The 17,847-nt window shown below is 40.4% G+C and overlaps 1 protein-coding gene across 3 annotated transcripts in view; it reads left to right on the forward strand.

Annotated features, from left to right (window-relative positions):
* Positions 1 to 17,847, forward strand: part of ARID5B (AT-rich interaction domain 5B) — a 196,293-nt gene that overhangs the window by 95,822 nt on the left and 82,624 nt on the right. For 2 of the 3 annotated variants that reach the window (XM_001165696.7, XM_063781829.1), the window contains one exon: positions 3,644 to 3,874. The exons of the other annotated variant lie outside the window; for it this stretch is intronic. In XM_001165696.7, the coding sequence (XP_001165696.3) occupies positions 3,644 to 3,874 (231 nt within the window). The remainder of the gene's footprint in view (positions 1 to 3,643; positions 3,875 to 17,847) is intronic. 3 annotated transcript variants of the gene reach the window in all.

Raw genomic sequence — 17,847 nt, forward strand, 5'->3', positions numbered from 1 at the left:
CAGGAGTTTTAGGTCCAGCCTGAAGAACAGAGAGAGGCCCATCTCTTAAAGAAAAAAAAGGATTGGGTGGTTATAGTCTCAAATTGGGGAATATTAACAACTAGTAATGCCACTAATAAGGTTGTTGTGAGGAACAAAAGAGACGTGAAAACACTATATAAAAAACCTTTGTGAATTTTAGTGTTTTATTATCAGTACTGGAAATAGCATTAATACTTGCTTTCTAAATGGGGAAACAGTCTCTCTGTTTCTCATATTTTTAGTTAAGAGGGCTTTTAAAATTTGCTGTCTTCTGTGATATCTGTAACAATCCTGAAAAAGTGGCAGAGAGAAGAGAATTTGCTTCTTTGTTCTATGTACTGGGGGGTTAGGAGAGAAATAAGAATTTTTTAAAAGTCTGACAACTGAAAAAAAAAAATATATATATATATATATATTTCAAAACCCAAACTAACAACCTTACTTTAAGTCTTCGCAAAAAAGTAAACTCAGAGTTACTGGTTTCAAAGTTTAGTGTGCATGAGCTATTTGGGATGCTTGTTGAAAAGGTAAATTCCTAGACCCCAGCCTTAGAGATGCTGAGTCACTGGTTCTCGATGGCACAGTATCTGATTCTGATGCAGACAGCCCCAGGACCACTATTAGCAACACTGTCTCCAGAATGCACGGACAGTTGTAGGAGTTGAGAGTAGGGGGAACTTGCTGTTTTTCTTCCAACAGAAAGAGAAGGATTCATGACTTGGCTAGTGTTTTGGGTACTGCGTGATCTAAATGTTTTGAACTAGGTGAGGTGGAGAGAAAAAAAAGGTCATTTCTAGGCACAGAAGATTGCCAGGGAGCCGACTCCATCCAGAACAGAGAATTGGGAAGCAGTTAGAGATGGCATCATCATGAAAAATGGTTAGAGAAAAAAAAAAGGAGAATGAAGGGATATGAAGGAAGTGAAGTGGTCCCAAGAGTCCAGGTGACATCTTCCATGAAACTTACTCTGAAGCAACTGTTCATTTATACTCCTTCAACCTGAGAGCGCACACATTTTTCTCCATTTTATTTCAAGAGTACTTGGAGAAATTGATGCACCTTTACCCCTATCATAGAAAGCTAATTGCACAACCAAGATAGAATTTTGGAATCAACAGGTATTTACAGGCACAGTATTTACTATGTATGGGAGATGGTGTTAAGTGCTATGAACTTGCTATGAGGGGTAGTCCTGGCACTTAATGGTTATATGCCTCTCTCTCATTAACAATGTCTTAGACAAATCGAGTATAATACAAATCGAGTGTAATAATACAATTGACACGTTGGGGGCTGCTTCTTGAAATAGCACTTAAAAACTCTGGAGAACTGACCGCATTTGAATATTTTCACTAAAACTTTTTGTGCTTTAGCTGTATAAAAAGCATGGTTTTGAACCCAAAGTTTGAACTTAGCGTCTTGGTCTGCTGTAAAAATCTCAGATGGGCATGCCTTGGGACATATATCAGCATCTCAAAACTAGTTTGCACTGGGGGACTTGCCTTCAAGGTAAACATATTTCCTTTTAATTAAGTGTGCCAGCTGACAAAGCAGCTATACACAGACCAGGCAGGAGTTGAAGACGTGTACACTGTTAAAAGATGTCATCTTGTAAGCAGCTAAACATCTCCATCCGTGGAAAAGCCGCCAGCCTGAGGAACTAAGTGAACATAATTAGAAATACATCTGGGTATTGGCCTCCTATCTGAAAAGGTCACATGCACACCTTCCATTGGTACTGGTTATGTTCCATCATTATGTTCCGTCCTTGCTCATTCGTCTCCCACTGGTTACCAGATGGCCATGATAATGTCGGTATCCTTAACAACTGTCTAGTGCAATTCCCTGCAGCATGGTAAGGGCTTGAAATATTGAGTGTTTTCCCTTTGGAGAAGCAAGTGACATGTCTGGGAATTGCTTACAACCGCTCTGATGGGGTGGTTGCGGAGTGATGGCAAACTGGGTCATGGAGCCTAAATTCAGCTTGATGTTGTACAGGTGGAGGCCACCAAAGCACGGTGTTTGCCATTTCTCAAGCTTAAGATGAGGGAAGGCTTCATCCGTGTAGAATCTGGTGTTTGCAAATGAGCACAAAATAAAGTGAGGTGTAAATAAGCATTAAGATCATTATAAGAGGAAGCTTCGCTAAATTTGCTGAAATGTTCCCCTGAGTTAAGGTGGTTTTGATAGAACTCTCTCACAAGGATGCTTAGGGAGTCCTCCCAGCATGGTTCTCTGAGGTGTGCCAAGTTACCAGATGGATTTGAGGAACATTAAAAGAGAGGGGTATGGGTATGGGGAGGGTGGAGAAGGTGGGTGTATCAATCAAGTTGGGCTAGATCATGCTGCAATAACAAATGACCCCCAAATCACCACTGCTTTAGAACAACAAAGGTTTATTTTCTGCTTATGTTATATGTCTCTTTTGGATCAACCAGGGGTTCTGCTTCATGTTAATTTTACTCCAAGACCCAGACTGGCAGAGTTGCCACTATCTGGGACATTATAGATGGTCACAGCAAAGACAAAGAGAGATTGTGGTCAGTGGTACACTGGGTCTTAAAGTAACCACCCACTTCTGTCATATTTCATTGGCCAAGGAAAGTCACAAGGCCACTGGCCTCCAAGAGAGTGAGGCACACAGGCTTTCCACAGGCCCAAAAGGAGAACAGGAAATAGTTGCTGAACAGCACTCCTGACCCCAGAGCAGATGGTGATGCATTTTAGACCCATGGACATCTTTGGGGCCAGATGACCTTTTCAGAGGCTCCAAGCACTGAAAAGATTATACAGATGCTTGTCGACTTTCTATGGGGTTACAGCCCAACAAACCAATTGTAAGCTGAAAATATCAAGTCGAAAAGGCATTGAATACACCTAACCTACTGAACACATAGCTTTCCTAGCCTACCTTAAACGTGCTTGTAACATTTGCCATAGCCTACCGTTGGGCAAAATCATCTGGCAACACAGTACACTGTAGAGTACCGGTGTTCACCCTCTTGGTCTCGTGGATGACTGGGAGCTGCCACCCACTGCCCCTGCCAAGCCTTACAGGAGAGCGTCCTACTGCATATCACCAGCCCAGGAAAAGATGAAAATTCAAAATTCAAAGTATGCTTTCTACTGAATGCATGTTGCTTTTGTACGATAATAAAGTCAAGGAATCTTACGTGGAACCATCGTTCAGTTGAGGATCATCTGTATAATCCAATATAAGAGCAATTCCAAACTAGAAATAAATGTAAAGAAGCCCAGCAAAGTTCTGCCTTTCCCTATGATGATGATGACTTTAATGCTTCAAAAAATGAAGATTCTTTCAAAACAGTTTTTGGGTCCTACTGCTTGCTGATGACACAAACATTACTTACTGTGTCTAGAGGGCCAGCCTACTCTTTTCTTTTCTCTGCAAGAAGGTCCACTGTGCGGGTAGCCTGAAGCATATTCTGTGGGGCTGGATGGGTGAAGTGGGGCTGGGAGGATGCTGGCATCCCCCAGACTGTAACAAGGATGAGAGTCTTTTTAGTCCCAAACCAGAAGTGATTATTGAAATTATACCATGGCCATGAAAGTTCTTTGTCAGAGGGAAGAGGGTAATGGAAGTGTTTTCTCGTTTGTCTAGGGGAGGACGAGGAAGAAACGAACGTGATAGTTCTCAGCTACCCCCAGTACTGCCGATACCGCTCGATGCTGAAACGCATCCAGGATAAGCCATCTTCCATTCTAACGGACCAGTTTGCATTGGCCCTGGGGGGCATTGCAGTGGTCAGCAGGAACCCTCAGATCCTGTACTGTCGGGACACCTTTGACCACCCGACTCTCATAGAAAACGAGAGTATATGCGATGAGTTTGGTGAGTCTTTTTTTTTTTTTTTTCCTACCTGATACTTGTGCGTGTGTGCCTAGTTGTTTTCAGTTCTTCTGAAGAGCGGTGATGGGGAACGGGGCTCACTTTCACAAGCCCCGTGTGCTGCCCCACCCCTCCCATCCCCCAAATTATTGCGGCATAAGGCGTCATTGCCTCCTTCGTAGCCTCTGTTTACTATGAGTAAGAGATGATTATTTAGAATTTGTTGTTCAATGTAGAGTCTGAAGTTGCTTGGTCGACCTTGAAATTGGACTTTAGGACAGGAAGCTTTCATGTTAGTTCTCTCTCAAAAGGCTTTGTCTATTCAAACGCTTTTTTATTTAACTAGTCACTCTCTTTTCATTGTTATAAGGTATTGTAAAAATGCACCAATGGTAACCACTTCAGTAGTAAACAGTGAATAGATAAATAGATAGAAAGAAAACAACTTCAGTACTGTATGGTGGATAAATAGATAACCACTTCAGTACTGTACAGTAGATAGACACATAGAGAGATGATAGATAGATAGATAGATAGATAGATAGATAGATAGGTGATAGATATCCATGTCCTGAATTTTTTCATACACTCATACACACACATGCACACGTACACGCACATTGTGCCCACCAAAGATGGATACATATCTTAATCTGCATCTCTGCCTAGCTAACTGGTCACGTGTCTCTACATGTAGACAGAAGGGGAGGAGAAGAAGATATCACATCACCAGTTTGGGAAGCCTTACACGGTGCAGTGGATGGCGAGATGCAAGCCAAGATAGTCGTTCTCTTACATTATCAGTTTCTCATCTGTTTGTTGAAAAGACTGGATCATATCAGTGGTTTTCAGCAGGCTGGGCAGGGATGTCAGAATACCCTGGGGTAGCCTTATCAAACTGCTTGTGTTCCTGGGAATTTCTATACTTAGAGGCGTGAACCCCTACCACTCTCACCCTACCCCTTCTCTGGAATCACTACCACAGAGTGACTGCTGGGATGGCTGAGCCCTGCTGAATCCCTCATGGCTACCTGGGTGAAGAAGAGGTTGAGACCCTTAGCCTGGAGAGAGCATAGGGTCCCTTTGAACTGAAACATTCCTTGATTTTGTTGGCTGACGTTTTCCTGAGAATCACTAGTTGGCAGATTATCCAGATTCAGGTTACTCTGCTTATCCTTTGCAGACCTTGGTATGGTTTCAGGAGTCCACTATGGCCTCTTAAATTTGATTCTTCATGATTCCAACAGCCCTGGTGCTGCTGCTGGAGAAATTTTGCAAGTAGCTATGTGAACAGAGTCGGAGTGAGGATGAGGAGATGGCATATGATGATCAAGAAGGAAGGGAAGAGAGAGAGAGGAAGGGGAACCAAATGATCTAAGTCCATTAGATTCTAAGAGCCATGACATTTTTTCCCTCTAAATTGTGTTTTTGGATATCTCTCACAACTCTGGCTTATCAAATGACTGTCATTCTGTAAGAGGGCAACACTGTTTGTATTTATTTTTTTCTTCTTCAAAGAAATTTATTTATTGTCATATTTTTAGTATTCAAATATCCTTTGACTTCAAGTAGATAAATGTATGCAACACATTTTTTTTACAATGCCCTCTCTTTTCAGATCAGTATTTACAAATCTTCCCTTTTCAATATCTGTGTTTAAGTTTTTCTTCCACATTCTCGGCTCCCAAACGTTGCTTCCTACTTGCCGCTCAAGAGGTCTCTAAATTCCTGACACAGAACAAAACTGAAAGCATGCATTCCCTCATTTAAGAGTGTTCAAAATTAGAGTTTCACAACGTAATATGAGGAAAAAAATGTTTTAACCTTTTTGGTTAATTTAAGAATTATTAGTCATTGAGTTTCAAAGCTGTTGGATCTAGAATTGGTAATAGAAAGAAGTTCCAATTTAACAGCGATCACAATGGTTGTTAAGAGTTACTAAATTAGTTTTAAATGTTCTCACAAACACAAGCATCTGACTTTTGAATGTTTTCCTGAACTTTCTTCTGGTATAGCTAATTTTAATGCTGTTTTTCTTCTCCAGCCTCTTAAAGTGGAAGCTTTCTTTTGGAATAAAGGTACCTTTAGAGACCTTCTAGATGGCTAGTTTAATAACTAGAGTATTAGACTTTTTTTAGTTGTTTGTACTTCAAATAGTTTGTACTTCTTACAGACTTTCATGTTAGTAAGTGGACCAAAAAGCTTATTTTGAGCAGATTTGAGCAACTTCACTAACATCCCTCCCCACCGTCCCACTTTCAGTCACAACCTAAATTTCCAAAGAGCACCCTTTTAAATCTCCAACTGGTTGCATTTGAAATTGACATGGGTTAAAGTGTTTGTTAAAATGTGGCATTGAGTTTCTCCAACCAACTAACAGTTGGTGGAAGAACATAAATTTAATTAGTGACTAGCATTAAATAAATGTTCCTAATATTAAACACTGCCAGATGACTGAAACACTTCTGTCAGATTACCGAGAGTGCCGGGGGCCCACAGATGAATTTTCTACACAGTATATATTCTGTACCACCCGTTTGGTGACTTCAGTAATTGGTCAAATGTAATTTAGGTAACAGTATGCCTAGGCTGTAAAAATCAAATTTTATTGGCCATATCACCAGGTGGATGAATGGTAGAGCTGATGGCAAAGAGTTTATAGCATTTAGCAGCTACACCTTTGACACATGAAATTCATAAATTGCTGTAAAATACCTCCAAGGCCCTTCTCAAAAGGACACTGTTTGCTTTCCTATGACTGAATAATGTTTATTTTATTAACTAATATACTTTTTGCTTTCTTCTATTAAATGCGATTATGGAGTAGGGGGTGGGAGGAGGTGTTCAAAAGGTAAATAAAACTTGGTTCTTGCTAGTTTTGAGAATTTAAAATCTAATTGGGGAAGACAGGATTAACACACCTGAAAGGTTAACTAATGTTACAAGAAAGTCAATGATTAAGTATTTGATGAGTGTTGCAGAAAGCAAGTGTGGTAGGAATTTAGCAGTGGGCTGGGAGGTGGATAGAGATGGAAATCTTGGTGAGGGCTCAGGGACAGCCTCGTGAAAAAGGCAGGGTTTGATCTGGTTTTAAAAGATAGGGAGCAGGTTAATAACTACTCATTTCTAATTTAAAAAACTATTGGAAATGTCTAGATTGTTTAAAACTCATGTTCTGACCTTCCATTTTGGGTAATGGCTGCCTTCACCCTGGATCAACTGTTGATCTGTCTTAGGTTTGTTCTGCCTCTAGTCACTATCCTTTGGGTGGGTTTCATAAATGGCCTGATGTCTTCTCTACCTGTGGGACACACATGTGACTCAGTGACCAAGCCTGGCAAGAACCCAGGCTGTGACTTTGGAGCGGGGCTGGCTTTCCATCTTGGATAGGAATGAGTCTGAGTTTTCTCTGTGTGCCGTGGAGCTTACCTGCATTCCCTGGATTCATCTCTGAAAATAGACTTTGCATCATGGGATGACCTTGCCCAACTGCCCATACACCCCTGCTCCCCACCCACCAATCCCCGCTGCTGTTTTAATGTTGTCCACTGAATAACAAGTTTAATTGAACAATAAAAGTAAGGCTTTTAAATCTGCAATGAGTCCCTGTAAATAAATTCTCTGTGGAATTTTATGAAGCTATTTAATGAAAAGTTTGATTAGAAACTATTAAAGAAAAATAGAATAGATGAAATTTCATCATTTAGTCCAACATTACAGTAGTGTCATTTTGATTTTTATTTACATTGAGATATTCAGAATTGAGTAAATATATCCTGGTTTTAATTAACTATCCTCCTTACTTGGAAAAGGTTATTTTAGGCTTGAAGGGTTTTGATAGCATACCATCTGCTTTCTTCACTGTATTTTATTCAGGTCCCTTCCTTGCTTACAGAGCTGTGCAATGTCTAAACCTATGACATAAGCATAAATTGAATCATATTAATGGTAGGTGATTGAAAAGCTTCAGTCTCGACATTCTGCTTGCATTCTTCCATCTTGTCAGTTACACTGCTCTTAAAGGCAATATGCTCTTTTCTTAGCACAAGAGAATTGACTATTTTTAAAACGAAAGCAACAGACTCCCCATTAAAGCATTATGAAAACTCATTGTATTGCACATGCAATTAGGAAATGAGCTTGTAATACCAATGTGGGGAAAGTGATGCGAATGGCAATTTTTTCTTCATAAGAATCTTTATTCTGTGCATAATTCCTGCCTCCACCGTCCTGTTAGAATAGCCTGGAGAATCAAGCATTCTCCAACAACCCCTACCTTGCTTTTACCTTTTTAAATGATTCCTCTTTTGTAAAATGCATACTGTCATTTATATTGTGTTATTTCCTATGCCATAGAAAAAACAAACACATACAAACATTTTTGTCTATTTTTGTTGTTAGAACGATAAAATGTCCACCACTTTGTAATGCACAGTGTTTACATTAATATCACACAGATTGATTTCACATGTGTGAAGTGTTGACAGCTAAATCCAAACAGAGGCACACTCAGTACAGTAGATAAATGGATAACTTTAAGGTACTGGCTTCCATCAAAGATATGTAAGGCAGCTCAATATACATAAATGAGATGAAATCAGTTATTCAAGGTGTGTGGTACTAAATGGCTTAAGAAATGGTTGACTTAAAAAAGAGATACAGTTTATTTTGGTCTGAGGTTTGAATTGCAAAGAAGAATAAGAAGTTGAAGTTGTGCTTCTGAGTCTTTTGGCAATTGGGATGTGTGTTGGCCTGTCATCAGCTGTTTGGTCCATGTGTAGACACCATGAGCTCTGATCTTCAGGGAGAAGGGGTTGGCTATGTCAATATGAAAATACACATTCTGCTGGGGACCAGAAAGGAGGTACAGCAGGGTATAGTGAAAGAGTGCTAAGCTTACAGGCAAATAGCCCAGGTTTAAAATCAGGGCTCAACCATCTGATTCTCTATGCCTCTGGGCAAGTGACATAAGGTCCCTCACTTGCCCCATCTGTAAAATCGGGTAATAACAGCCAACTTGCTGGACACAGAATAAGACTGTGTTCACTTGATTTTAAAAAACCCTCTTGATAAATGAAGATTCTCTACTGTTTCTATTAGTCATATGTCTTGCACAACTCATACTCATCCAAAATGATCTTGTTTTTCAATCATGAAGGAACCCAATTCCCTAAGGCTCCTGGGGTCTTACTATAATAGAACTTTAATGGAAAAGACGAGTTTTCTACTTTTTACAGTAGGTTTTTAAAGAGGCTTTTCTATCTCTGTACTGAACTTTCCTGTCCTGTTTTTCCTGTGGAGTGAAATAATGACATTATGGACAAAAGAAGAAAAAGAAAAGGGGGATAACAGAAGAGATGAAGGGACAAAACCTTGAATTTTTATGAAAGGAAATTCAGGATGTATAAAATTAATTTGAAGCATAAAGGATGAGCTGGGCTCTGCCTCTTCCTTTCTGAACATCACATGTTTTGCTGGAAATGAAAGGAAAGGCAGTTGTTTTGTTAAGGATCATGGGAATTTGTAAGTGAGTAAACATTTTTTTCCTTGCCAAAGTAGGTTTCATGGTCACAGTGGATTTCGATGATCAAATGGCTTTGTTCCTGGCCCCTGTCCACATTCATACTTTCTCTGCCTGCCTGTGGTGCCCACTGATCTCCCAAATGATAAGAAGGCAGACATTTTTCTTTCATTGAAGCTAAGTAGAAAAGGAGTTGTGCTTCTTGTATATTGCTGTTTATGCAGAAGACCTTAACCTTCAGAGATCTTACTTGGAGGACTGCTTTGTTTTGGAAATTTTCTAGAGGTTTTGTTTATCATTAAAGAATGGTCTAACCAGGCTGGGCATGGTGGTTCATACCTGTAATCCTAGCACTTTGGGAGGCTGAGGCAGGTGGATCACCAGAGTTCAAGAGTTTGAGACCAGCCTGGCCAACGTGGTGAAACCTCTTCTCTACTAAAAATACAAAAATTAGCCAGGCGTGGTGGCGAGCACCTGTAGTCCCATCTACTCGGGAGGCTGAGGCAGGAGAATCTCTTGAACCCATGAGGCAGAGGTTGCAGTGAGCCAAGATCGCGCCATTGTACTCCAGCCTGGGAAACAGAGCAAAAACTCCGTTTCAAACAAACAAACAACAACAACAAAATAATGGTCTAACCAAGTCACTCTTGGCACTTTCTCCTTGTTGCATGGGCTACCAAAGTGAAAACAAGGAGAACCTTAAGGTCATCATATAGCATAGTAAACCAAACCCAACTCAGTGCTGGTAGAGGTGTAATGGATGTGCTCCGTGATACATGTAATGATTAAAAGATGGACTCAGCTTCTAAGAGAGTAAGACAAAAGTAGAGCGAGAGAGAAGACCTCCTTGGGCAGAGGCCTCAGAAGCTAGAATATCATTTCTCTTGGGAAAAGAATTTTGTGTGTTGCTACTGTAAATTAATTTACAGTCATAATATATGGAATGGCTGAGATTCGAGGATTTCTTTTCTGTTTTTGGAACTTGAAAGGAGATTTAAAAATAACTCTGGACACCTTTTGTAGCTGAGTGGGCTCAATGGGTTATTAAAAACGATTTGGGCTCATGGGTACAATAAACTTTTGTTCACGCCGTAAGAAATGATTTGTGTCTATATTGACTAATATTTCACCTAGCATTTCATCTAGAAAAGCGAGAAAGTTATATCCCATTACATTAGCAACATCAACATATTTCTCTCTAGGGTGAAACTGACATTTTTATCAATTAAAAAACATACATGCTGCAGGAAAGAACCAGGTCATTGAAAAATCACAAGCAAAAGTGCTGGTCTGGGGTAGTGGTGGTGGAGAGAGATTCAGAATAAGTCTATGTTCGCTTGACTTAAGCAGCCTCCTTGATAAATGAAGGTTCTCTGTAATCCCCTTTATTATGTCCTGCCAGGGAACTAGATGGATATAAGTTCCTTGAACTGTAGGTGAGGCTGTGTGGAGATGCTTAGAGCTATTACAGTGCCTGACACATGATAGGCTCTCATTCATTCATTCATTCATTTAACCAGGGTTTATTCCACAGCTATTATATGTGAGGTGCTGTTCTGGTCTATGAGGACAACAGTTGTGAACAAGACAGAAAATTTCCCACTTTTATAGTATATAGAAAGGGGAGTGACAAAATGTGAGATAACTGTGGACCTGACCTCACAGGTATTGACCTCACAGGACTGTTGTGAAGATTAAATGAGCTAATGAGTAAAAGCACTTAGATGGTCCATGTAAGTGCTGTTTAAGTACTCATTGTTAACCTACCCTTCTTGTGCCTCTTGCAGCACCCAACACAACCTCAACCACATACTGGGTCTGTAGTGGTTCCTCAGAAAACACCCACAAAATTATTTCATATTGATACAGACTGCTGGGGAAAATGAAGTATGTCATTTGCTATTAAAAATCATTCCACATCGCTTATTCCAGAAATACTTGTTTGTTTGTCCCTCTGCATGGAATGTATATCCCCAGATATCACAGATCTGGCTCTTTCCCAGATCATTTGGGCCTTGGCTCAAATATCTCCTCCCCAGGGAAGTCTTCTCTGACCATCCCTCTTCAACAAGCCCAGCTCTATCCCATCACCCAGTGTGTCATTATCTTTCTGTAACTCATCATTATCTGAAATTAACTCCTATATTTGTTTCTTTACATGTTTACAGTCTGTCCCACCCCCTCCACCCACCTCCCCCGCCCCACAACACACAAACACACACACACACACACACACACTGCCACATAAGCTCTTTGTAAATGTATATAGGGATTTTCTGTCTTATTCACAGCCATGTGTGCAGGCAACAGAGCAGTACCCAGCACATAGTAGATGTAGTAAATATTGGTTACATGAATGGATGGATACGTTTATAGCGTATGTCAGTATCATTGCTATCCCCTGTTTCACAGATAAGGACACTGAAGCACAGCAACATTTCATGGCCAGCAATTGGCAAAATCAGCATACGTGCTCAGTGTCCGTGCTCTTTGCACCTTTACATTAGGCTGCCTCTCAGCCCAGACACTGCTCAGAAAGAGCTCTCAGACTTCCTGAGATCAGGCTGATGGAAAACAGATAACTGATAGCTAACTTTCTAGATGATGAATGTACAGTAGATTTTGTAGGATTTAAATAGAGAGATTGGCGTGTTGGGAAGTGGTTAGGAAAGGAATAATCACAAGGATTCAAAATCTGAAACCCACTGGACTGGAATCAAGAAACCCTGGTGCCAGCCACCAATACCCTTCATCTCTGTTATGCCAGCCTCCTTGCCTCAGCCCTTGCTGTCCTTTGGTCTGTTTTTAACACCCCAGCCAGAGTGGCCATTTCTCTGCTCAGACCTCCGGTGGCTTCCCATCTCATCAGAGAAACAGAAATGAGGATAGGGCTCTTTAAGAGCGCAAACTATTTAGAAGTTGAAGGGGGCAGATAGTGAACTGCTCTGTGTTCTCATGGACTCTGTAAGACGTGGGGTTTCCATGCTGACAGAACTTCCATTATACACCTCTCCGTGATTTTCTGCTTAGAATGCATTGGCTTTCCCAACTTGGCATTATTCTTTAATGAAAAAATTATAGGTCTAATTTCAAAAAATGAAATGTATGCAAGCTTTCCTGCTTCTGTCACTTTTTTATTTCTGTAGCACATAAATCATTTCCCTTTTTAAAATTAAATTTCGCTTGCCATGATTTGGTGTAATGGGTTTTCAAAGGAGGCAGAGTAGCCAAGCTCTTGGCACAAGAGCCAGCTGTACTGCCTGCTCAGGAAATCTTCTCATTGCTGGCTGGCGTGGGCCTTGATTCCATCATCTGGGCTTTATGTTCCCTTAGGAAGTTGCCTAGAAATTCTGTGTCTTAAAAGCTCTTCTTAGAGTGGCTGTTTTGGCTCTCCAGGTGCCATCTTGGAGGACTAAGGAACACACTGGGTTCAGCAGAAGAAGACTGGTGCATTCTAATGCTCCTTGAGTGCTTATACATTCATTCCTTGGGCACCAACTATGTTTAAGGCAGAACTCCAGGCATTGTTAGGATGCTAGTGTCTGCTCTCTAGACAACTGAAAAATCAAGTTGTCTGAGATAGGACATGGAGCAAGAGGCCATTACAAATGTTCTTTGTAATCCTCTTAAAAATCTTGCATTTTACCCATGAGCGACCTCAGAGAGGTTAAACAGCTTCTGAAGGGTCACAGACCTGGCATGTTGCTGAAGTAGGGGTTAGCAAAGCAAACCCCCACACACCCCCAGGTCTACTGACCCCAAGGGGCACGCTTTTCTGCTACAAATGCAAGAAACCTAGAGCTAAGAGTCAGGAGTTATTTTGAAGTTTAAAGGAGAGGATATCTGCCAAAGCTTTGTCCATGGGAAAGTTTGCCATATAACAGACACTACGAGGCAGTTGGCTAAGGGCAAAGTGAGGAGGTCAAACCGTAGGTGCCACCGGAGTTAAAAGATGCATAAAAGAGGGCCCTAATGTCAGAGGAAGCCTCTTAGAGGAAATGGATCTTCAACTGGACCTTGAAGGACACAAAAAGGAGGAAGTTATTTCAGGTGAGGAGGTGGAAAATACTCTGGACTTTGAAGCTCAAAGAGATTGTTTCCTCTGCCATTTTTAGCTTTCTGCACAGACAAAAAGCAGCCTCCACAAGCAAAAACTCTTTTTCTTTTCCTAGAAGATGTTATATTCCCCTGAGGGAGTGAGTACTTGTGAGTCCTCTCATAGACCCCCATCATGGTTAGAACCCAGGGGAAGTTTCTTGGAAGAAAAATCAACTTGTTTCTTATTAAATTGGATCCTTCCCTTGGGCCTATGAGAAAGAAAAGGAGAGAGGCACCAATTTTGCAGCAGTGGTAAAGGAGTGAGGTGCCTGCTTGGTTTCCTGGCTGCTTAATGGGCTGCTTCTAGGCTAAAAGAGTCACTTCAGAATAATCATCTTTAACATTTTGCTTCTTGTCCCTTATGTGTTACTCAGTACTTTTCCAAAGATGTTTTTCCCCCTCTGCCTGTTATTAAAGTTAATGGCTTTAGTTGCATTTCTCTTCACTAGACTCGAAGCTCCTTGAGGGGGTAAGAATCAACATGTTTGTTGAAATGATACAAAAACTCTGCTAGATCCGAGAGGGCTTCAAATCTCCATCATCTTATCTCTTTTCCTAGATAAGTATTTCATGACCTCAGTCTTTCAGCTTTAGCTCATTGCCAGTTGATTTCATTCTCAAGGCAGAGTGCCAAACTCAAAAGAACTGGGTTTTTTCTCAATATTTATTTATCTTTTCAAACCAAAGAGACATTGTTCGTAATCTGGTCAGTGTCTTTAGCTAAAGATAGTTCATTTGTTAGGATGCTTAAAAGACCTTTGTAGTTCTGCACAACCTAGAAGGATGTCTTCCTTAGAAAATCAAGGAGCGTACTTAAGTCAGGACAAATGGTAGCCTGTATCCAGAGGTCACTAACAACCTTTCCAACTTGTAACACAGATACCAGAATTCGCCGTGGCCAATCAAGAAACAGTGGCTGGTTGCTTGACAGCATACGGGGCGTTGTCAGGTTTCTAATTAAATGTGGCTCTATGGGTCAGGAATATAATATAGATCACAGTTTGGGCTGGAATCATATCGGAAAGTGTTAAGTAAAAAAGGCTTAGCCAGTATAACGTTCTCATATGGAAAACTCCTTGGTAGATGGTACTGATACCCCAAGGATCCTTTATGGATCACTGGCTTACTGCATATGATTGATAGTTGAGGCCTTCTCTTGGGAGAGTTGCATGGAAGATCCTAGAAAGGCAAGTTCATAACACACAGGATTCAGCAGGGCACTTTCCTCGTCCGGTCCCAGGCATGAATATTATATCTTTGAAGTAGGAGATCAAATCTTTTAACAAGGGTATCACACACAACACCAGAAACATGACTTTATCAAGGAGCCGAGTCCCGCTTCATTTCCAGGACATACCCCTTCAGAAAGACAATGGATGTTGGTACTAATTAGTTCTTTTGAGATTTGTCTTTTCTGCAGCACAGTTGCAAGTACCATGCTCTAGAGAATGCATTTTATCCCATAGCTGTTGAAAGAGAGGAAATTGAAATGTGTCAGGACTAGAACAAACCCAGGGACTGTTATGGAGGCCCCAGGAAGTTGCCTTGCAGACCCTTGGTGCCAGTGTCACCTACAAGAGCTGAGGAGGTGGCCTCAGAGACATGGAGAGTTTGGCCCCACCACTCCCAACCCTGGTAACTGCTCATCCCACCCTCAGTCTTGCCATAAGAGGAATGTCTTGCACATGCAAGAAGATGCCTCATACTTTTCAGAGCACCTCCACCTCTTCTGGCCTCTGCACAACTCTGTAGAACTGGGAGAACAAGTGTCCTTGACCCCACCAGGAAGTTGAAGAAACTGGTCAGGTGAGTCTGTGGCTACACCTTAGCAGAGTAGTGAATGAAGCTAAGGGGAAACCACAGTGAGACTCGGGCACCAGCTACTCGGCCTTTGCTCTTAATGCCATCCCCCCAAATGTGGCCCAGTGCTGAAGGGCACGGCATCACAGCTGTGATTATATACAGCAAACCCTAATTAACCAGAATCTTCCATAAACCAGATGCTCCCCCTCCTTCATCCCCTTAGTACCATATTTCAAGGAGGGGAAAAAAAAAGTAAATAGTAAAAACAGCTTATATGTTTTTCAAAATATTTTTCTCATTATGAAGTTATTTCTATTATGAAAAGTACAAGTAGAGTAATAATAATAATTGCCACTCTTCTGTGAGCATGTACCATATGTCAGGCCTTATGTTAAGCCCTTTATATACATTATCTTGCTTAATCATTACAGCATCCCTATAAGGAAGCTCGCGTTAACCATCACTTCACAGGGGAGGAAAGAGCGGCTAAGAAAAGTTAAGTAATCTCAGCACTTTGAGAGGCCGAAGTGGGCAGATCCCTTGATCCCAGGAGTTTGAGACCAGCCTGGGCAACATCCCTTCTCTACAAAACAAAACAAAACAAAAATTAGCCAAGAGTGATGGCACGCGCCTGTAGTCCCAGCTACTCAGGAGGCTGACGTGGGAGGATCATTTGAGCCCGGTATGCCAAGGTTGCAGTGAGCCAAGATCACACCACTGCAGTCCAGCCTCCCAAGCAGCTGGGCGGCAGAGCGAGACCCTGTCTCTATTAAAAAACAAAGAGAAGTTAAATAAGCCAAAGTCACAAAACTAGTAAGTGGTCAAGCTGGATTCCAGTTCAGATCTGTCTGGCTTCAAAGCTGGTATGCTTATCTACTCTGTTGCCTCCCTAAACATCATCCGCCGTCTCATCAGTGTTATCGATTTCCCTCCAGTCTTTTTCAAAAGCACTTTCATTTACTTGAGAACATTTTATTTATGCAATTTTATATGTTAAATTTCTAGTTATTATAAAGCAAACATTTCCCCATATTCTTATAAACATTTTATAAACTCCATTTTAATGATTGCCTAATATTACATAAAATGAATTTATCACAGTTTACATAATCCCTTTTTATTAGAAGTTTAGATTGTTTCCTCCACAGTTTTGTTTTGTTGCTGTTATGTATAATATATAATTAATACTATAACAAACATCTTTATACATAAAAGCGTCAGCACTTGATGGATTCTAGGAATCTCTTATTGCCAAGATTATTTTCCTTCCAAGCAATAGCAGAGAAATCAGATAATCAGAGCCTGCTGTAGACCTAGGTATCTTCTGAGAACCAGTGCTCAGAATGAAGATCCAAAGTTTCGCCTGGGCTCCAAAGCACAACAGGAAAAAATTTTCTTGAGTGAATACTGAGCACAAGCAAGAAAGTAAGCTCAGGCGGTGATTTTCACATGTGCATCAATTTCCTGAAGCACTTACTAAAAATTTGATTCTTGGGGTCTGCCTCAGACCTTCAGAATTTGAATGGGTAATATCATGTAACCCACTTTTTTTAATAGACAAAAATTGTACACGTCTATCATGTACAATGTGTTGTTTTGAAATATGTATACATTGTGGAATGGCTAAATTGATGTAATTAGCACATGCATTACCTCACATACTTAACTTTTTTTGTAATAAGAATACTTAAAATCTATTCTCTTAGCAATTTTTAAGAATACATTATTAACTATAGTCACCATGTTGAATAAGAGATCTCTTATGTCTCTTATGTAACTGAAATTATGTATCCCTTGAGCAACATCTCCCCAACTCCCCCAACTCCAGCCCCTGGTGACCACCATTCTACTCTCTACTCCTAGGAATTCAACATTTTTAGATGCTACATGTAAGTGAGATCTTGCAGTATTTGTCTTTCTGTGACTACCTTACTTCACTCCACACAATGCCCTCCAGGTTCTTTCATGTTGTTGCAAATGGTGGCAGAATTTGCTTCTTTTTTAAGGCTAAATAGTATTCCATTGGGTATATATATATATATATATATATATATATATACCACATTTTCTCTTTTAATTTTTATGGATATATAATAATACATATTTATGGGGTTCATATGATACTTTGATACAAACGTAATACTTCGATACAATATGTAATGATGAAATAGGGTAATTGCGGTATCTATTACATCAAGCATTTATCATTTCCTTGATAAACTTTATTTTAAAATTGATTCATCCTTTGATGAAAACTTAGGTTGACTCATAGTCTTGGCTATTGTGCATAGTGCTGCAGTGAACATGGGAGTGCAGATATCTCTTCGACATATTGATTTCCTTTCTTTTGGCTATATACCCAATAGTGGGATTGCTGGATCATATGGTAATTCTATTTTTAATTTTTTGAGGAACTTCCATACTGTTTCCCATAATGGCTGTACTAATTTACATTTCCTTGTTACCAATATTTTAATCACACTTTATGCACACTTAAGATTGAGACTCAATACTGTAGGAATGCTTAAAGTTGAAGTTGGTTGCAGTGGTAATG

This window comes from Pan troglodytes, chromosome 8 (genome assembly GCF_028858775.2).
Source record: "Pan troglodytes isolate AG18354 chromosome 8, NHGRI_mPanTro3-v2.0_pri, whole genome shotgun sequence".
NCBI lineage: Eukaryota > Metazoa > Chordata > Mammalia > Primates > Hominidae > Pan > Pan troglodytes.